Genomic DNA, 20,493 nt, shown 5'->3' on the forward strand with positions numbered 1-20,493 from the left:
ACAGACGTGACCAACCGCACGATACGCAGACCGCCGCCGGTTTGTAGATGGCATTCCGGATGGTTAACGGAGGGCAGAAACAGGAAGGAATCCCCTTCTAACAGTAGGACACTTAGGAACGAACAGAAAACACGTCCAACGTTGCAATGTAGAAATAGTGAATAGTCCCGTTCATCGAACGCGGCGAGCGGCACTCATGCTATAGGTAGGAGGAGGTGTACACAATGTCCGTTCGTTACAGTCCGTCTTCAATAAATGATTTATTTATGTTTCATGAAACAGATATTCATCGCTTAGCGTAAATTTTGCTAGAACTAAAGTCATGTGTGTTAATTCGATCGACCGAGATTAACGATAACCTATCATTATTGGCATTAAATACAACCTCGGAAGAACAATGCATTACGTAACATGGTATTGTTGGGATCGGAAATAGCGCGGGAAATGTAGACACAAAAAAAACGGCCACGAGCACGAGCTGGCCACAGTCGATCGGCGGGGCCATCTAGTTGCACAACTTGCTCAGGGCAAGTTTGGCCGCTGCTCGCCGGGCGTCCTCCTTGTTTTGACCGCAACCGTACACCTTCATGCGCTGGTTGCGCAGGTTGTACGTGAGCTTCACGATCACCACCTCGTCCTCGACACGTGGCGCACTGAAGTGTGGGTCGGCGCCCGGATGTTCGTACAGTTGGCGCACGACCTGGATCGGCGTGTCCAGCGTAAAATTGTTGATCTCTTTTCGCAGGAGCGCGTAGCAAACGCGCCAGGTGCATAGGAGATCGCAACCGCTGTCGAGATAGATTGCACCGATCAGGGCTTCAAACACATCGCCCAGAACCTTCGGCACGTCGACGTACTCGACGAGCGGCGTGTCCGATTCTTCCGTCAGCAGCCGCACCCAGTCGCCGATCTTGTTCTGCTTTGCGTTTTGCACCTCCACGAACCGATCGATCGTATCGGTGAGCATGGGCGACCGGGACAGAATGTACCGGTGTAACTTGCAGCGCACCAGCACGCAGGCCAGAGTGACGTTGTTCACCAGTGCGGACCGCAGATCGGTCAGCGTACCGGGTGACATCGTCGGATTTCGCTCGAAGATATATAATGTGACGAGAAAATCGAGGACGGCATCGCCCAGAAACTCGAGCTGCTGGTACGAGCCGGTCAGCGTGTTTCCGCTGTACGTGGCGTGCGTGAAGGCTTGCAGCAGTAACGTGCGATTGCGGAACCGATAGTCCAGCACCCGTTCGATGGTATCCGGATCGCACAGCATCTGATCGATCGTTTCGCGTGCCGCCTCGTAACTGCCCACCGGGAACTTGTGGGTACGCAGCAACTGGGCTATGTCGGCGTCGCGCGGTACGATGTTGAAGTGCTGCAGAAAGCGGAACGACCGTTCGTAGCCTACCGATTTGACGCACACCCCGAGCAGCGCTTCCATCGAGTCGGCCACCATCTTGTCCGGTATGTGCACCTGCTGCAGCACGGCCTCCAGCGTCGAGCGGGCCTGTGTTTCGTTCCTCGTGATCAACGGCAAAAACGCTTCCACCGTGGACACTTGGACCTGGCCCGTTTGAACCTCTTCCTCGTTTAGGCTCAGACTGTACAGAAGGGCGGGCGTTTCCTTGGCCTCGAGCATCGCCTCCCGAATCGGCTTCGGAACGACGGCCAGTGGCGGAATCCAGTCGTTTCTCGGATCAAACCGGTGCACCTTCAGCATGCCCGGTAACCCGTAGTTCATCGCACAGTACAGCAGATTGCGGTTACTCACCATACGACCCTTGCAAGTCGTCAAATAGCCCTCGTGCCAGTTGCTGTGCTTGAAAAGGACAAACACCGACACGGAGAACTTCAGAAACACGTCTCCCAGCAGCTCAAAGCGCTCGAGATTGAACACATCGTGCGAGTTCTTCGTGGTCAGTGCCTGCAGGATGTCGCCCTGCTGTAGGCACACGTGCGCCGTATTTTCGAGCGTCAGTTTTAGAATTTTAATTTCGCCCGGACTCCCAAACCCATCCTGGATGGCCGGCCGGACGGGAATGGCGGAAGCTCTCTGGCCATCGTCGCCGTGTCGCCAACTGGTCGTGTTGTCGTCGTGCCTTAGGTTCAGAGCCTCTACATTGTCTTGTTCTGTGAGGCAAAGATTAGCTTTCTCGGCGATTCCGGTAACCTGTGATTGATGTTTCCCGACAAAATCGATGTAATAATCAATGTCGATCGCACCGGTATCGCACCATTGGCGGTCGAGATCGAGCGGTTGCTCTTCTTCCTTCCACGGGTAGACGAGCTCCTCTATCGACGGGTTCATGTTCAGGTTCTGCAGCAACTCGCTCAACTTTTCGCCCCGCAGCGCATCCTCTTTCTTATGCTCGTCCTCATCGCCTTCTTCTTCTTCATCGCTGGTGCTCTCGTCCTCAAAACTATCGCCAAACACCTGGTGTGCGTCGGCTTTCTGCACAACGAGAGCGATTTCCCGATCCACTGTCAGCTCCTCGATCCGGTCGCATTGCTCCGCCCCGATCTGTACGCTGCGGGCCAGATCGCAGCGTATCGCTTCGGCCAGCAACAGATAGTGCACCCGATGCAGCACGCTCGGTAGCAGCGTCGCCTTTAACCAGTAGTCGGCCGGAAACTCGTAGTTGTGGCACAGCTCCGGTAGCAGCAGCTCCTGAAACTCCCAGTGCTTGGCGCGCTTGCTGCTTCCGTCCTGCTCTGCGCCGGGATGCAGGAGATTAAGGTTCGAAGAGATTCCCTTCACCTCGATCAGAAACTGGTCGCTCTGTCGGACCACAACCTGGTTGTGCTGCACGGTGAAATATTCCTCAAACGAGCGGAACTGGGCGTTCGGAAACGGGCTGGCCGGCGTCAACTCTTCGTGCACCTTCAGCACCACGTAGTGCTGCGACGGATCGTTCTTGTACCAGGGATGAATCACCCGGTACAGGTACCGCTCCGGCTCGAACACCATCCGCTGCCGGTCGCGCGTATTGATTTCCCGCGCCGGTCGCAGCGAAGGAAACCGGTTCACTAGCTCCCAATCGAGCGTCGCCGAATCGGCCAACGGTACGATCAGGAATCCGTTCTCTTCGCCCTCCACGTCCATGGCCGCAAACGGCTTCCAGACGCGCAGAACACTGCGGAACAGCAGCAAATGGAAGCGCTTCAGCTTTCCAAGCTGATCGTCGATTAGTTTGATTCGAAGAGGAACGGACATCACATCCACCACGACCGTGCCGAGCGTAACGAACAGTTTCATCCTTGCCAACGACGGCAACGGTTTGCGGGTCATTATACCAAAGGTATTGCCCGTATTGTACAAGTCGTTGACTAGATGGACGCTTTCGATCCGCTTACTCGCTTCGAAATGAGCGCGCATGCGCACGACGTAGACGTAACACTCCGACTCCGACTCAGCCTGTGGCGTACAGTCTACCGTTTCGACCGGAAAGCGAACTTTGTGCCCCCGGACATTCTTAGCCGTTCCGGCCAGTCTCGTATCCGAAGCTGGGGGGAAACACAGAGCGTGTTAAAACAAACCAATTTGGAGCCGGAGACCGAACTGAGTGCCGGTGTAATACCTACCAACATTCAAGGATCGCCAGTGCTGGAAGTACTGATCGTTGTATTCATTGACCTTATCCTTCATCGACACCGGCAGCAAGTGCAAGTTCAGTTCGCCCGCCTCGTACAGCTTCTTGCAGGCATTGAAAGCGGCAGACCGCTTGGCGTTCTTTATGTTTTTCATCGGCTCGCCGCACACTTTTTCACGAACCGTTGACTGTAGCGGTAGCTGAACGGCGGCGTAAACTTTTTGGTCGCGCAAATCAAACCGCTCCCAGACCACCTGAGAATCGGTGAAGAGGTCGTGCGGTAGACCCATACTGTACCGATTGAGTAGCTGGATGGCCGACAGCATATCCAGCTTGGCACCGGCCGGTGTCAAAAACGGTGCAATCAAATCAGCCTCCAGTAGCTCTTTGCGCACATCCTGCTCCAGTGGTGCGGGACGATTGATCGTTTTGCCGATCAAGACCTAAACCGGAGGGGTTAGAAATGTGAAAAAGGAACTTTCAACGGAACATCCACGCCGGGAGGATGCTGTTGCGCCGTGTCTTACACCCTTGAGCTTTGCCTCGATTTGGTGGTACAGTGTCAAGCGTTGTAAAAATTTGGTCCGATTATCCTGCATGACCATCATCACGTAGTTACTGTCTTTCATGCGTGCCCGACCTTTCGATTGCATGTACGAGCTGTACGAGGACGGTTCGTCGAACATGATCACAATGTTGCACATCTGCAGATCGATACCTTCCTCCAGGACGTTGGTAGCACAGAGCACGTTTATCTGGTACTTGCAGAACTTATGAAGCACCTGCAGCGGAACAAAAGGAAGGCTCAAAAGGAAGGCTTTCTTACAAGCCGATTCTTCAAAGCTTACCCGCCGGTCCTGTTTAGTCGTGAGGATTAGTTCAATAGACTCCGTCAGTCCTCGGTTCACCCCAACGATAAACTCTGAGCGGACGACGTCGTTTCCGCTTAGTTCGAAGTATTTCTTCAGTATGTGGTACAGCACTTTCGCGGAAAAGCGACGCTTCACAAACAGTATCGATTGTTTCTTCAAATCGGCAGCACTCGTGTACTCACGCTCCAGATAGAGTATCAACTGACGGAGGTGGTCGGATGAAAATTGCTTGATTTGTTCCTGTTCCGTTAGTCCCTTCATCACGTTCACCAGTATATGGCGCAACTCCTCACACACTGCAACAAGAACGAGAAAATCAAAGTAATCGAACGCTTTTGGTCATACATGGAGGTCGTACAGGTGATCGCGCAGCGATACAGGTGCCGTTCGTGGGTGCTCTCAGCGCAACGCTTGTCTAGCTCGAACTGCACGATCACTCCCAGGATGGCGATCGAGCCGCCGAAAATTCCGAGCTCCTCAATCTGTAGCAGAAATTCCGTTAGCAGCCGTTTGATCGTCTTCACCGGCTTTGCTGCTGTTCGCTTCAGCGTGTGCTGCGATTGAGTTTTGTATTTTGGCAGATTCACTTTCTCGATCTGTTCGACAAAGGCCATGACCATACTGGCGCACGTTTTCACTACGGGCACGTCTTTGGTATAGCTTTTGGCGTAGCTGCACAGGACTTCTTTTGCGTTGGTCGAGAAGCTACACATGGCGGTGTACTGATCGTAGCTACCGACCGTCGCAATCGTGGAGCAGAACACGTTTTCGAGCCGCTCGAGTTCCTCGGGTACGGCGTCGCTGCTCTTCAGCTCCCGGAAGAGCAGCGTGCCGGAAAGGCCAATAATCCGTGGCTGACAACTCTTCGGTATCGTAACCACCTCCTTCATGATCGCGTGCATCGGATGCTGTCCGGTCGCTCGGTGGCATTCGTCAAACACGATCAAATTGATGTTCGCAGGGCTGAGATAGCCGTGGCGCAGAACATCGAGCAAGATTTGTGCTGTGCACACAAATATCTGCAACCGAGCAAAACCGGAAGTGGGTTAGAACCGTTGCTCGAATCGGCAATCGGCTGCTCGTGCTCTTACCTGTACTTCGGCGAACTCTTGCATCCACCGGTCACTCTTCCAGGCGTCCACGTTCACCTCACTGGTGTACAAACGCACCTGGAACGGGAGCAAGCGGCTGAAGAACTGTACCTGCTGCTTGGCCAGCGTCACCGTGTTGGCCAGAAAGAATGTTCGTTTGCCGCCGCTCGAGATGGAGTTTTTCAGCTGATAACACAGATCTCGCATCACCATCAGCGCAATATAGGTTTTGCCTGCACCGGTCGGCAGATAGATGATTGTGTTTTTCTCCAAACACACATCCTTCATTTGCTCCTGGTAATCGCGTGGCACAAAATCCTCCAGCGTGCCGCTGGTTTCTTGTTGCTGCACGTTTGCGGCCATCCTGCTAACACGGATTTTCTGAAATAGTTTCGCACGGCGTGGCAAAAGGCAACCGCGATTGCGTCAGACGTTGCTGGAACGTGAATCACCGCGACGAGTGCTCAAGTTGGTGCCGGTTTAGCGATTTGCGATGCCTACGTTGATGCAACTTTGTTACCACCGATCAATGCGACTGCGAACAAACGAACGGCGAAATTAGTAAGTGCAACATAGTTGGGAATGAGAAAATATTTACATTTTGAAACAAATCAACAACATTAAACGTGAAGAAACATGAACCACACAAATTCATACCCGGCGTCTGGGGCAAAAATATGGTAGGGCCGGAAACTCTCACTTCAGCTGTGAGCTACTTTGAGTTGCTGGTGGGCTCCGTTTGTTTATGGGATATTTTACGCGTTTCGGGATATTTACGGGGTATTTTTTTCAATTTGACCGTTGACGCCAAATAGATTTTTTGGCTGTCCAAAAAGGGACCGTTTTTCGACAGCGGATCAGATTATGACAAAGACGGCAATAGAAGAGGAAGGAAAGCAGCATTTCTTCGAGGAAAAAAAATTTCTTCGGTGTAAGCTGTTGTTGAATTGCAAGTTTGTGAATTTGAGCAATTAACGCAAATTGACACTGCACTGCACATGAAGTAGAGAAAAGTGGTACAACCTTCACAAACTGGCAGCATTCCATTGGTATGGCCGCCGCGCAAACCTCAGGTACAAGTCTGAAAATTATTTGCTTGCAAATTTTAAAAGTGTACTGCAAGCCGTCGCAAGAGAATGCGTTGCATCGTGCAAGTATAGTTGGTCCATTAAATGTAATCCGTGCTGTGAAGCCTCCGCGAAGAACTCTTCGCGATCGCGATTTAGTTTTATTAGCTATTCGTTACAAAATTTCGAATGGCAACCGAAATGACAAATAAACAGTATGGACGTAGCTTTACCACCGGGCGTGACGCGCTGTCAGTTGCGGTCGTCAATCGCCGTCCACACGCAACGATTTGTTGCTACGATTTGTCGTAGCGATCTGTGGAGCGTACACATGGTACGATTTCATAACGATTTGCAATCGCAGAACCGAACATTGTGCTCAGTGTGAATGTGTGCTGGTCTGCCTTGGCATGGTGCGTTTAGGTTAAAAAGCAAAAAATAGAACGTACCAAGAGTGGTACTCATCGGTCACAGTGGTCGAGAAAATGGCTTTTAAAGCGAAGCAATTATTCTCACGTTAAACTGCTTTGCCTTAAAAACTTTTAAATCAACAACATCAACATCAAACCACCATGTCAGCACCACGCACACATGTATGGAAATTGGACAGATATTAATGCTTTTTTGCTCAGATTTTCTAGGTCCGAGACGATGGTCGACAACGACCAAATCGGCGCAATTTCACTGTCTAGACGTTACATTGCACGTTAGTCAAATCGTTGCGTGTGGACCGGCCTCAAAGCTTCAAAGTGAACGCAAGGGGTAACAATACACGCGTTTGTCGGTTATGTTGCCTGGTCGCGTCTTCTGCTGCCGGATTCGCGGCGCAACCCTTCGCGCAAACGATCTGCTGTGCGTGTGAGAAGTTGTTCTTCGCCGCCTCTGTGTGTGTGTGTGTCTGTGCGTTCACTTTAGTTCTGCTGCACAGAACGAAGAAACAAAAATGGTGGTGGCACACAATCGCGGTTTTGTGAACGTTGCGCGTCTTGCGTGAAACGTCTGTGGCTTGCGCTAGTTCACGGCTTCGAAAGCATTCGCAAGTGTGTTTGTTGAGCTGGTGAGGAATCGGATTCCAGCCTGCCTTTTGGGCGTTCTACAAAGCATTCGGAAGTCATTCAACCTCGCGTGTGAGCGAGATGGCGAGCGGTTGTGAAACATGTTTTGTATGCTCCCTCCGTCACTGAGCTGCGTTTCCTTCGGAACGGGTGCGGAAAAAATGCATTTAATTGTGATCGAAAGTTGTGTGTGTGTTTGAAATGGGATTTGGTCCCGTAAATTAACAGCGATTCGGGACGACGTTGTCTTCCCGTGGTAAGTGAAACTAGTGCGCCGGGACACGGTGGTCCCCACACGGAGTGACCGACATATTTGCAAACCGCGCGACAAATTCGCTGCACCCCCTCCCCTCGACGCGTTGGCCCCCCTCAAAGCAGCGGGGCCGCTAAATAGCTAACTGTAAGGGCCGGTTTTTGTCGTGGAACGCGCCAGACATTCTCTCTTTCTTACCCCCCGTTCCGTTGTGTTTATGTTCGCGAGAGTGTGTGAGTGCGCGTGTATTGCTAACAACTCAGCGAAGAGTGCAGAAGCACCACCAAATCCGTCTTCGTCCACACAGGAACGTCCGCGAAGAAGTTGACCAACAGCGCCATCGCGTGGTTTCTGGATGCCTTTGTGCCGAAAATTACGATTCGCGCCGGTTCGATTTGAGATTAGATTTGGTTTGGGGCTGTTTTTTGTGGCGGTTTGTGTGCGGAGAGAGAACGTGGTCAGTGGCTGCTGCGGAGGACTGAAGAAGCCCGAGTCATCCGCCCGAGTCATCCGCCCGATGACGTCTCGATGGGCACGATGATGGAAACGGAATCGGTGAAGTCGGAACCAGGAACCAAAAGCAGGCGGTCGCGGGGCGGCCAGCAGCATCAGCAGCACCAGCAGCAGCAGCAGCAGCACCAGGGCAACAATCATAGCGCGGGGACACTGGGATCGCACCGGACGCGCCACTCGCATCGGAGCAACAATCATTCGCGCAGCAAGCGCCCGGACATGGCACCGTTCCAGACGAGCGTGAACCTTGGCGAGGATGGCCGGGACGGGCAGGAGATCATTGAGGTGTCGATCCTGCCGCAAGACGAAACGTGGGGCGACAACACGACCGCCATCACGGGCAACACGTCCGAGCAGAGCATCTCGATGGAGGACGTCAGCTACTTCCAGATGGCGGATGACCGCGGGGTAGGCTTCGCTTGCCAGCGGTACCTGGAGCGGGGCGCAGCCGTTCTGCTCTGTTCCGTGGCCTTCGTCGGCCCGCTCGTGATGGTGGTCCTGCCGAAGGCCGGCATCTTCCCGTCCGCCTTCGAAAGCCTCGATCTCACCCAAAACGAACGGCTCCAGCTGTTGGCGTGCAACGCCGAGTGCAAGGGGATGCTGGTCTCGCTGGCCGCACGGTTGCTCCTGCTGGCCATCGGACTGTGGGCCCTGTTCCTACGGCGCCCGCTCGCGATCATGCCGCGGATCTTTCTGTTCCGCTCGTGCTCCCTGCTGCTCGTGCTGATCGCGTCCTTCGCCTACTGGCTGTTCTACATCGTCCAGGTGACGGAGGGGGCCCGGGCCATAGTGTCCGGGTCGTCGGTTGTCGACTACCGCACACTGGTGGCTTACGCAACGAGCTACTGTGACACGCTGCTCTTCATCCACTACGTGGCCGTGGTGCTGCTGGAAATACGGCATCTACAGCCTCTGTACCACGTGAAGGTGATCCGCAGCCCGGATGGGGAGTCACACAGCAGCAGCATCGGACAGCTGAGCATCCAACGGACGGCCGTCTGGGTGCTGCAGCGATACTATACCGAGTTCAGCATCTACAACCCGTACCTGGAGCGGTTACCGGTGTCCAAGGCGCAGCGTAAGGCGGCCGCCGTGTCGTCCTTCAAGTACTACGACGTGGACGGAGCGACGCCGGCCCAACAGCAGACACAGTCCCGGGCCGTGCTGGCCGCTCACGCCCGCCGTCGGGACTCGTCACACAACGAGCGCTTCTACGAGGAACACGAGTACGAGCGGCGCGTGAAGAAGCGACGCGCCCGCCTGGTGACCGCTGCCGAGGAAGCCTTCACCCACATCAAGCGCATGCAGCAGCAGGAGGCGGGCACCAGTGGTGGGAGCGGATCGCAGCAGGGCACCAACGGTCCACCGGCCATTCCGCTCGATCCACAGGAAGCGGCACAAGCGATCTTCCCTTCGATGGCGCGCGCCCTCCAGAAGTATCTGCGAGTGACGCGACAGCAACCGCGCCACACGGTCGAGTCGATCCTGAAGCACCTGGCGCACTGCCTCAAGCACGACATGTCACCGCGGGCCTTCCTCGAACCGTACCTGGTGGAGGCACCGGTGCTGCAGAACGACAAGGAGCGCCGCCAGAACCACAACTGGGCGCTAATCTGCGACGAGCTCCTGTCGCGGCCCATCTCCGACGGATGCACCTTCCAGCTGATCCAGAACGACGTATCGCTCACGGTCTCGATCAACCGAATTCCGCACTTTACCGTCAGCGAGGAGGTGGTCGATCCGAAGACGAACAAGTTCGTGCTGAAGCTCAACTCGGAAACGAGCGTGTGACCGCGACCGCTGGGGACGACGATGACGGGCAGCAGCCGGCGACCGGGCGGAATTCGCGCCCCCGCCGACGACCAGCGCCGAAGGGGTGAAATTTTGCACCAACTAAACCACCTTCTCGTGACTGGCCGACGTAGGAATCGCAAAATTCAGGATCGCTTGGTGTAAGGAAGCTGAGAGGAGCTAGGTTAAGGCATTTTTATGATAGTCGGGCGAAGGTGGCGGGTGGATTCCGAAAGAGACGGCCGCAGATTACCCCGTGATTAGGCGGCGAGGGGTAGCCGAGAGAAGCGAGCCGATCGGGGTTTGGGTTGGTTTAGTACGAAACCCACCCCCCCTCCGCGTGCCGGGAGACGGTTCTTTAATTGATGGCAAATCGATGGCCATCATCATCAAACTAAACACCGATTACACCACCCGGGCCGGGGTTTTCATTCGCCAAAGACGGAAATAGACCCACAGCTAGCTTCGGGAATGCGGGAAGGGTCGAAGTGGCGGCGGGGGTCGTTTCCCTCAGCTTCCGCTGTAAACAACTCACATATCTCGTGGAACTTTAGGTTTAATCGTACGCGTTTTGTCGTTTTTCGGGATAGGCAAACACGAACCGGAGGCCGGACTGTGTGTGCCGGTGTGTGCCAGTGTGTGTGGGGCATACACACACACACAAATGTGGACTAATGATCAATGCCCATGATCCCATGATCTGCGTCGAATGCCACCCAGGAAGTTGGGTTAATTATAACCATGGCGACAGCCGCGGCGGCGACGGCGCAGACGGGTAGTGCCGGCGTCGTCGTTAATGAAGACGATGCTCGGGTGTGTCCAGCATTTATGTGTTTGGCAAGATTCAATCTACAAATGCATCTTCGGACCGAAGATTCCAAACTTGAAAGTTTATAGGCGAACTTGGAGTTATTGGAGAACCTTTGATTCCTGCGTTGGCAAACAATCATCTCAGCAAACTGGTTCGCAGTTGGGGGCACACGTCGTAGCATGCCATCCTTTAATCGCCTCCGTCAGGTCTTTTGGAAGAGAAGACTAGATTGGAAACCGATAGAACTGTCGGCCATTTTCCCTACAATTTGATTGGGACTTTTCTCATCGCGGGAGAGAGATTGGAAACTAGGCCCCACCCTGGAGTGAGTGATTTTCCCACCGTACCGGTGAAAACAATTAAATTCTCTATCGCCCCAGCTAGCGCTGCTTCCTGGAATCGATAGAGAGTTGATCGATGAAATGATGGCCGTAGCGAATCGGATTTGTTTGCCACTCTGTCACGAAACGGAGTCGGTGTCGGCGTTGGGCTGTAGGGAACGAATGGGGCGGGCTGAATCGAATTCAGCTCCGGTATCGTCTTTCGCGCTCGTCTTCCATCAATCACGATGCGAAGGAATTGTGCTGGCCATTGTGAGTTCTTGTTCCGCGCGTGTTGGGAACATTATCGTCCATAATTCCGGACGCTGCCTTACATTAGTGCTGTTGCTGGTGGTGCTTTTCGTGACTAGCAGCACACAAAGCCACGATCATTGGCGATGCCAAACGTGTCCCCGATGTACCGATGTACCGATGCCAAGAACAAGCGTTTGGCGACAGTTTGGTTCCGCGTACGTGCTTCGCCGTGGGGCCGGGTGGTTTTGCTAGAACAAGCGGTTTCGTGCCGAAAATTGCGCTTGCGGTCGGTCCGACGTGATATCCTATTTGGGATGGGACCACTATCATCATAATCATCAGCGCGCACCGGTGGAAGATCAAAGCGAAAAGCTCCGCACGGAAACCACTGCCCGGCTTTGGTTTCTGTGTCTTCTCTCCTGTTTCTCCATGTTCTCATCCAACCCCCATTACGTGGACACATTATTGTGGGCATAAATTGTCCGTTGCCACTCGGGGCCGACCCCGGGCCGAATTTGCCTATTTGCCTCGGTTCCGTTTCGGCTCCGTGCCGCGCCGTCCGGCTACCGACCGGACCGCCACCATTAATGGATTTGCATATCATTTACTAATCAAATCATAATCCCGGAGAACTAATCAGAGTGCCTACCACACGCGGAGGGCGAGACACTACTACCGCTTCTGTATGGCGGCGACGGCGGCGGCGGCGGTGGCAATTTGTGGCCACATCTGGGAACCCGACGAGGAGCACTTCTCGCGTTCTGTCCCGCCACTGGTCGTGCCACATGGGAATCCCCTTCTATGCGGGACGACGACGAACGACGAAAAGTGAAAATGGTAATTTGATTTTCTCATCCGACTCCGAACCCCGACCCGACACGGTTTCTAGCCGCGGAGATTGCAACCTTTACGCGGGATCGTCTGTCCCGCGGGCACGATCGATTTGGAAAGCGCCGCAAATGTGATCATCGTTGGGTCAGCGAGCGTCCAGCCGAGGGGTTATAATTTACCTCCGATTGCCCTTTTGCCTTTGAACCCGCGGACGGACGGGGATCGGGCGGAAAGCGGTCATCGGGAGACTGCGGTTTTCGAGGTTTCGACCTCGCCCGAAAAAAGGAGAGACTGATGTTGCGGTGCACTTTTTACGTCCCTCAACGCCGACACTTTTAGGGATTCATCCGAAGTCGAAGCCGATCGCTCCTCCCAGCGGTATCCCTAGAATGTCACCATGATCTTCGAACTCTGGGAAACAGGAAGTTACAATTTGTTGCTCCCAGTCACGCTCCTTCGCTCGCTCCGGAATCGCGCAAGAATTTCTTCGCCGGCGGTCATGGGCAGGTTTAATCCCCGGTTCCAATCTCAAAGCCTGCGCCGATTGCGCCCGTTCTGTGGTATCGATAGAAAGGACCGCGGTTCTGGAAACCTTTTTAGGTTCTTCCGATGACGCCACTCTCGCTATCGCGCGCCGGCCGTTGGAAACAGGATAGATTTGTTAACGAATTTTGGCTGCCGTGCTCGTTACCTGACCTACAGAGGGACGCGCGCACTCAATCGATCCCCTTTCGGTGCGGTACCATCTAAGGGATCGGAATCGGGTCCCATAAATCTCTATCGCCGCGTGTTCCCTCTTTTCTCACCAATCATTGGGCTTTTGTGTTACCAGACCCTCCACCACCCGGTCTCCGCACGGGCCCGTCCGAACTTTATGGACCACTTTTACGACCAATTCCGGCGATAACGAACCGAACTCCGGTGGCCCGCGGGGTCGCATCGGATGCTGTCCCGGGAAATCGATGGGTCATCACCCAAGCACACCACACCCAGGGCCACGTTTTTGTGCGTGCTTCTTTTTTTATTTACTTCCCCGAAATTGCGTGATTTCAATTTGCAATTAAAAAAAGAAGAACCACGGCAGACGCCGTGGTAGATAATTGGTAAAATCACGGAATGTGTGTTGTAATGCTGCAAAAGAAACGGCCAACACTCGCCCGTCCCGTCGAAACCGTGGCCAGGCGCGCCAGGTGTTTGGCTTGCGATGGCCAGGAGGCGGCCCACGAAAGACGCCGGCCATATATCTCGATCCAATCTCTCGATCGAAGGTCAATTAGACCTTTTTGTTCCCCGGTTCCCCGACCAACCGATCGTGTTCGTACGACCCTTTCCCACCGGTGGTTCCGGTTCGACGGCGACGACGACGCTGTGTGTGTGTGCTTTAACTTTTCCACCGCGCGCCTGGGACACCATTTTTCCACCGGCCGGTGAATCATGGGCCTTTTCCTGGGCCTTCTTGTTTCTGTTCGATTGTTTCGTGTTAGACCACGGAAGCGGAGCGGCGGCGCCCCCTCCTGTCGACGTCACGCGGTTCGCGCGCGCCTTTCACACTCGCTCCGCGGCACCGACCCTCACTCCGATCGAGGAAACCGGCGGGGTTGACCCTAATTTTCGGATGTGAGAAAAATGCCCAAAAACGCGCGCGGCGTCGAAATGGCCGGTGACTCGGGGGCTTTGGTTTGGTTTGGTTCGGGGGTCATTAGTTTTTGTTGGGCCCCAAGAGGGTGAAGAGAACCCGCGCGGGGACACCCGTTCGTTCTGTCAATTTCTCGAAGACGAAGAGAGCGGGAAGTGTTGCGTTACGCGAAGGAGAAGGTATCACATAAGTGGACACTTCCGTCACGATCCGCGCGACGACGACGACGACGGATTGATGCCTTTTTAACTCGGCGCAGGGAGCGCAGGGTCCAGCAAGATGACGACGCACCGCCGCACCCGCGGGGACCGGACCGTGGGATGTGTTATTAAAGGGGGGCTTGTAGCGCGGCACGGGGCGCCGGGTCTTTGCTGAAGAACCATTTTTTCTTCAAGGTTTTTTTATAGTTTCGGGAGAACGTTTAGCATTTTTTGTGTAAATTGCTCAATAGTGTTTGTTTTTTTTCTCATGTGTGCTGTGCTGTGTTGGATTGGAGAGGCCATCCCGCGCCCACAAATCTTCAACCTTGCGGATAGTAGTGATGAGTTGTTAAACAAAAACCAAATTGAGCAGGAACGCAGACGGTATGGGTTTTTTTTTTCGTTCCTCTGGTGTGAAGATCCACGATCGGCCCAACGGGAAGGAGGACAACGGAAATTTCATTTCAGGCTTCCAGATTGGATTAGATCATTCGCCTTTCGGCACCAAGCAACTCGCAACCAAGGATCGAATTTCGGATACGATCACGATGATGGACATTTAAACTGGTGTGACATGGCGTAGTTTTTCCAAAAATGCAAACAAGCGGAATGATGTTAAAAAATAACCGAAAACACATCGAATCGCGACCTACATATCGGCCGTTATCGTTCATTTCGCACACATTTGGAGCGTAACCGACCAACCTGCAGACTGGATCCATTTATGTATGAGCGTGAATTTATTGCCGGCCGGCCGGCCGGCTGCCGGCTTTCAGAACTGTGTCTGCAGTTGCTGAATTAATTACCGAACGATCCAAATCTCGCGTCGCGGAACAAAACGGACAAAAAACAACAACAAACCACCCAGGGTGGGTGGTGCTTTTTGCTGCTGTTTGCACCGCCAGAGTTGTTTCGTTTGACCCAATGAAACAGAGACGACCGGAAAAAATCTCTCCTAAAAAGGGGCTTCTTCGTGGTGCCCCCCGGGAGAAAGCATAAGGCGTAAATATTAATGTGTAAAACGGATGATAGGAACCCTAGTTTCGCTGTCCTGTCGCGCACCAGGACCCAGGAGACAGACTGATGGTAGCACAATTTTAATTCCAAGCAAGGCAACAATATGCAGCTAATTAACGGAAACGATGGCAAGTAACGATGGGAGCGCCCAGGCTCTGGGGCATGGGAAATGGTTCAAATGGCAACTACACACCAATTAAACGCCGCGCGTAGCTGAATCAATTCATTAGAGTCTATTTTGCTGATAACAACCTATATACACGCTGATGCGAGCGAAGAGTTAAAAGTCTGACAATACAATTGTGTATCATATATATCACACTGCCCCGGCATCAGCCCGCTACCGGGCCGGGTAGGCAACTTCTGCGAGGAGACCGAAGACACAACATATGAATACTCTGAGAGACGAAACACGGCACAAAAGTAAGAAATTATCTAAAAGAGTTGAGTGCATTTTTTAATGTATAAGAAAAGTGTAGCTTTTAAGAGGACGGACAGAGTGGACGCCAATGAGAAAGTGTTGGCGAAGGGAAGCAAAAAATTAGTAATTTATCGTACCAGAGGGAAGGCAGTACCTACGCACACATGACGCACATATGTTGCCGTGGCTTTTGCCACCTCACCGACGTGTGAAAAAAAAATCCGCTTACCGAAAGCCGAACGTGAGCGAAAGCGTGACAGATGTGTTTGTGGGGCGAGCACGTGTGATAATAATCCCATTTGTGAGTGGCTTCTCCGGAAGCGGGCGAAACAATAATCTCCAGCGTGACACTTTTGGACACTTGTGTTCTGCTCTGTTGTAATCTCGTAATCCCCAGTGATTCCCTCCTAGTATCGTCGAACAGCTAAAGCTCTAGTGTCAATCGTACTTGCAACTATTTAAGAAACCTAGGCTTATTTCATTTAAGTGGATTTAATGAAAATATTTGATCAAGCAATAGGGTTAAGCTTTCTTAGAATGTTCTTAGACTAATGGTAACCACCCCCCCAGTGTTGAGGTGAGATGAAAATGCAAAACATAATTTATTGTAGGAAAAAGGAGCGTATATTGCGTTTTTCGGCATCGGTTGAGATAGGTTATGTTTAACGTTTTAAGCCATTGCACATCACAGAACGAATCCAGTTCGTGAGCTAGCATTACACACGTGCGCAATTCTCTTATCTCCCAATGCTCTATATATTCATACAATATTTCTATTGATATTACTAGGCTACCGAACTGCTGATAGTAATAATCCCTAAATCATCCCCTCTAGTGCCGCCTCCGGCAAAGACGCAGTAACGAATGAACCCAATCACTATGCATAGAACGAGCCTTAACGAATGCAACAGACGGGTCTCGTGAGCGAGCAGATATCAGATGTGTAGAGAGAAAGGCGTTTTTTCAGCCCAAAAGCAATGAAACTAAAATAAACTTATTGTACTACATGAAAAAAGCGTTTTTGAGTGCGATAAAGTGACGTTCTTTATGTGTGAAAGCAAAGCAAAGGGCAAATTCTATCCAAATAATAAAGAAATCGAATTAAACACTTCCATTTCCAGTTTTATATTAACGTTCTTTTCGAAAGGAGCCTTGAAAAGTTGGAAAATGAAACATTTCGCAAAATTTGAAATATTTCGCGCAAGTAGGGTTGATCCGTTGGCTAGAACCGGGGCTGCAAAATGGTGCTACGAATTTTCACAGGGTTTCAGTTGTCAAAAATCGTACGCATTTCGCAAACGATTTTTGTTTCAATCGACGGTTTTCGTTTCATTCGGATATGGATCTTCTAAGCGCTCTGCACCAGCACCGAAACACGGAACATTATCTCATTCATCAGTGTTTTCCCTTGCTGGAAACTAGTAAGTTGGGAATTTGCATACTTTTACCATGTTTCCACTCGTTCCACTTTGTTGTCGCAGAATTGAATGCTGCGGAAATTGAAATCTCACGCTGGCAACAACGCGCCTTCACCGCAGAAAGCAAGATTAAGTATCTGGAACAGCAGCTAAGGGAAAGAGAAAAGCAAACCGACGACAGTAAAACGTCTGTACCGATTAATGATGTTTGGGCGATGGAAACCTTTACCTTTTTCTTCTCGTTTTAGTGCCAGCAATGTCCAGCATCAAGTCATGATGAAAACTGGCGCCGTGATGGGTGAAGTCATATGGAAATCGTTCAAAAACCACACCACCGTAAAAATGCTGGTAGAAGCTGAAGAAACGATGAACAAATACTGTGCCCTCTCTCAGGGCATCGTGGAATCATTTTTGGGCTCGTACGACGGTAACATTCCTCCGCAGAAATCGTTGGAACACGTTTTCGTCATTTCTGTGTTGGGGGCACTGACGAACCTGGCCGCTTTCGACGAGGGACGCTCGTTTCTGGCCAAAGGACAACCGGGGCTGGTGCTGTTGACGAAACTGTTGCAAGAACAGGAACATTGGGGCATCGCCCCCGGGCGGTACCTGAAACGGATGACGCTAACTTTCACCTACAACTTCTCGCTGGTTGACAAAGTGGCCTACTTTATACTGAGCGAAGAGAAACTGCTAAACGCGGTGCTAAAGTGCGTTCGTCCGAACGACGAACCAAGTGATGTGGTCGGTGCTGCTGTGGCAATCATTTATCGTTTGCTGATGGTTTCGCAGCAGGCGGGCATTCCAACGGCGTTGCCGGAAAAGGTTCGTGTTGTAAAATTAAAAATTTGACACTCTTTAAGTTGTGCTTTTGTATTTTCAGATACCAATGCAGTTGGTAAAATCTATGACCACATCTTCCGATGTGAAACTTGTAGAAATATCAAACAATCTCATTTGTCTTATGGAATCAGGTATCGCTTCCCGTTGATGACCTATCCTTACAGATAACATTATGTAATCATTAGAACATTTCGTTTTTAATGACCATCAATAAACGTACTGTTCGTTTCATATACAAACACTCGGCAAAAGCGTTAAGTTAAAGTTGTTGGTACGCTTTCAGCTCGAGAGTTTTAGTTGTTTAGTTTAGTGTTTAGCTAGGCTTTAGTGAGTGAGCGTCTAACTGCAGCAAAACAGGAATGTAAACGGCAAGGAACGTTTACTGCGCATTCTTACAAGCGGCAAAGTGGCTGAGATGACGACGCAGTTATTTATCGTCAAGCTTTCTTTTCGTTTGTTCGTAAGTGAAACAATGAACAATAAAATCATGGTTGAAAAAATGACTCGGATCGATTTGTGTGATGCGACGCATTCGGGTTAGTTTTTGAGATCAATCCTGTTGGAATCCGGGAATGGTGGAATGAAGGGGATGGATTTGGTATTTTGGATGGATTTGGTCGAGAAATGAGGATAAACTGAGGCATGGCGACGCGCGCCGGGAACAGCTAGAGATCGTGATCGTGTCGAAACGTTTTATTGCTTCACAGATAAAGTTTCATTCCAGGAGACCAGAACAAAATCTGGCAGAAAGTTCTCAGTCTCAAGCAGGGATACTGAGTTTGTTAATTGTTGAGCAACGATTTACAACACGAGAACACGAGAAGATCCGTAGCGAAGGATGAAAAAATAAAGTTCAACGATCATTAGACGCTCGAATTGGGAATGAACTCGCTCGAATTGGGTGAACTCTCTGGAATGAACTCTCTTTAATTGGGTGAACTCTCTGGAATGAACTCTCTCGAACGGTTGTTTTGAAAAGCCAACCGGTTCAAGTATTCCATAACCGAACCTGTTTGAACCGATTGGAAGCAAGTTGAAACGTCATTCTGGTAAAAACCCAAATAAAAACATAAACAAACGATTCGCTTTTGCCGGCAAAATGAGCGGTAAGTTTCTCTGGTTTGCGAAACGAGTTAGAAGATTAATAAAACAGTGTGTTTTTCAGCTACCTCTTCGTTTGTGGCAAGTTTCGTGCGGCCAGAAATACGGCCTGAGTCGTACTCTTCCACGAAGGCGTTTGAAAGTTTGCATCTAGTGAGACAACCCAAAAAGAAAGTACCCAAACCCCAGACCAAACAGAAAAGGAGACTATCCCGTCGAGATATCAAAGAACTAGGGCTTTATGCGATACCGCACGATACGGTCCAATATAAGGATGCTGTGCCCCTGCACGAGCTATGGTGTGGATACATTTCTAGATTCCTGCAACACCGCACACCGGAAGTAACGGATTCGCAGTACAACCCACTGGTGTAAGTATTTTCACGGCCAAGGTAGTCTTCACATAATGACCTTACGCTACTTCCACAGCGCCAGTCTTTTAAAGGCGGATTATCACGGAGCCAAAATCACGGTCGTCCGGTCGAAGCAGTCGTCGGTCGTCGGTTTGAAAGGGATCGTCGTCCTGGATACGAAGGGAACGTTCAAAATTGTTTCCAAGGACAACAGAGTGCGAAGTAGGTGTTGCGCTGTGCGAGAAGGTTTGCGTCTATTGACGGATTTGTTTTTCTTTTCAGCAATTCCAAAAAACGATTCAGTCTTTGAAGTACACTCCAAGGACAAGACCATCACGGTGTTCGGCAAATATTTGAACGCTCGGCCAGCGGAGCGTTCTGTGCGGAAGGTAAAAGTTTTCTCCATCCCCGATTTATAGCACGTATGATAATTGTTTTTGTTCCAGAAGCAATAAAAACCTCCTTATCAAAACCACTTTAGGCGTGTCTAACCGAAGGTAATTGTTTATCTTATTCACAAAATGTTGCCTTATACGGTTTTGGATAGACACCGGCATTTCATTTTGTAGAATCATTTTATTCAATAATTCATTATGCTTATGGTTTTTATGGTCCCGGCGCCATGTAAAGGGTGGAACGCAGGGTTGCGGTTTTTCATCGCTTTCGGATCCGCGACTGTAGGTTGATCGCTCGACGCCGTCGGTCCGCTCACGAGGTCAGTGAGCGCACAGATAACGTGTGCTGCGTCCTCCGGTGTCGGTGTTGTTTTGTTGCCTCCTTCGCATCATTCGCACTTTGGCCTTGGCTTGCTGACCCAACGCACAATGTCCGGCGGTGCTATCGCGGGTATTGAACCAATTTTCCGTACACAGCAATTACAAGGCAAACTTTCTTCATTTGAAACTGATGCATCTGAAAGGAAACGAAGCATGAGAAAGTATGAGTTGCAAATAATTTGATTGGTATACTTTTCGCATGGAATGACTCGAGTCAATAATCATGGATTTGGCAAACGCTTATGTTCTTGATTCTTCAAACTACCGTACGTTGCCTCT

The 20,493-nt window shown here is 51.3% G+C and overlaps 4 protein-coding genes across 4 annotated transcripts; 3 read left to right on the top strand and 1 right to left on the bottom strand.

Annotated features, from left to right (window-relative positions):
* Positions 1 to 505: 505 nt before the first annotated feature.
* LOC128278794 (endoribonuclease Dicer) lies at positions 506 to 5,916 on the bottom strand. The gene is made up of 6 exons (XM_053017522.1): positions 5,554 to 5,916; positions 4,821 to 5,481; positions 4,439 to 4,758; positions 4,118 to 4,372; positions 3,583 to 4,033; positions 506 to 3,504 (listed from the first exon to the last, which is right to left on the bottom strand). Exons 1-6 carry the CDS (start codon positions 5,914 to 5,916, stop codon positions 506 to 508), a joined length of 5,049 nt encoding a protein of 1,682 aa, XP_052873482.1.
* A 2,540-nt stretch (positions 5,917 to 8,456) lies between these two features.
* LOC128268038 (vang-like protein 2) lies at positions 8,457 to 10,232 on the top strand. The gene has a single exon (XM_053005034.1). It carries the CDS (start codon positions 8,457 to 8,459, stop codon positions 10,230 to 10,232), a length of 1,776 nt encoding a protein of 591 aa, XP_052860994.1.
* Positions 10,233 to 17,062: 6,830 nt separating this feature from the next.
* Positions 17,063 to 18,132, top strand: LOC128278795 (uncharacterized). The gene is made up of 4 exons (XM_053017523.1): positions 17,063 to 17,144; positions 17,205 to 17,328; positions 17,390 to 17,966; positions 18,025 to 18,132. The coding sequence occupies exons 1-4, from the start codon at positions 17,063 to 17,065 to the stop codon at positions 18,130 to 18,132; spliced, it is 891 nt and encodes a 296-aa protein (XP_052873483.1).
* Positions 18,133 to 19,046: 914 nt separating this feature from the next.
* On the top strand, positions 19,047 to 19,857 carry LOC128267938 (ribonuclease P protein subunit p29). The gene is made up of 4 exons (XM_053004901.1): positions 19,047 to 19,090; positions 19,150 to 19,456; positions 19,515 to 19,660; positions 19,721 to 19,857. Exons 1-4 carry the CDS (start codon positions 19,084 to 19,086, stop codon positions 19,855 to 19,857), a joined length of 597 nt encoding a protein of 198 aa, XP_052860861.1. The 5' UTR covers positions 19,047 to 19,083.
* The last annotated feature ends 636 nt before the right edge of the window (positions 19,858 to 20,493 follow it).

This window comes from Anopheles cruzii, chromosome 2 (assembly GCF_943734635.1).
Source record: "Anopheles cruzii chromosome 2, idAnoCruzAS_RS32_06, whole genome shotgun sequence".
In the NCBI taxonomy this organism is placed as follows: domain Eukaryota; kingdom Metazoa; phylum Arthropoda; class Insecta; order Diptera; family Culicidae; genus Anopheles; species Anopheles cruzii.

Bases quoted from the DNA above. Each gene is read 5' to 3' on its own strand.
- LOC128278794 (XM_053017522.1), bottom strand. From the start codon at position 5,916: ATGGCCGCAAACGTGCAGCAACAAGAAACCAGCGGCACGCTGGAGGAT. The intron at 5,482-5,553 runs GTAAGAGCACGA...GCTCGGTTGCAG, and splicing joins AAGAGTTCGCCGAAGTACAG to ATATTTGTGTGCACAGCACA. The intron at 4,759-4,820 runs GTACGACCTCCA...TTCTTGTTGCAG, and splicing joins GTATCGCTGCGCGATCACCT to TGTGTGAGGAGTTGCGCCAT.
- LOC128268038 (XM_053005034.1), top strand. From the start codon at position 8,457: ATGGGCACGATGATGGAAACGGAATCGGTGAAGTCGGAACCAGGAACC.
- LOC128278795 (XM_053017523.1), top strand. From the start codon at position 17,063: ATGGATCTTCTAAGCGCTCTGCACCAGCACCGAAACACGGAACATTAT. The intron at 17,329-17,389 runs GTCTGTACCGAT...TTCTCGTTTTAG, and splicing joins CAAACCGACGACAGTAAAAC to TGCCAGCAATGTCCAGCATC. The intron at 17,967-18,024 runs GTTCGTGTTGTA...TTGTATTTTCAG, and splicing joins CAACGGCGTTGCCGGAAAAG to ATACCAATGCAGTTGGTAAA.
- LOC128267938 (XM_053004901.1), top strand. The intron at 19,457-19,514 runs GTAAGTATTTTC...CTACTTCCACAG, and splicing joins TCGCAGTACAACCCACTGGT to CGCCAGTCTTTTAAAGGCGG. The intron at 19,661-19,720 runs GTAGGTGTTGCG...TTTTCTTTTCAG, and splicing joins CAAGGACAACAGAGTGCGAA to CAATTCCAAAAAACGATTCA.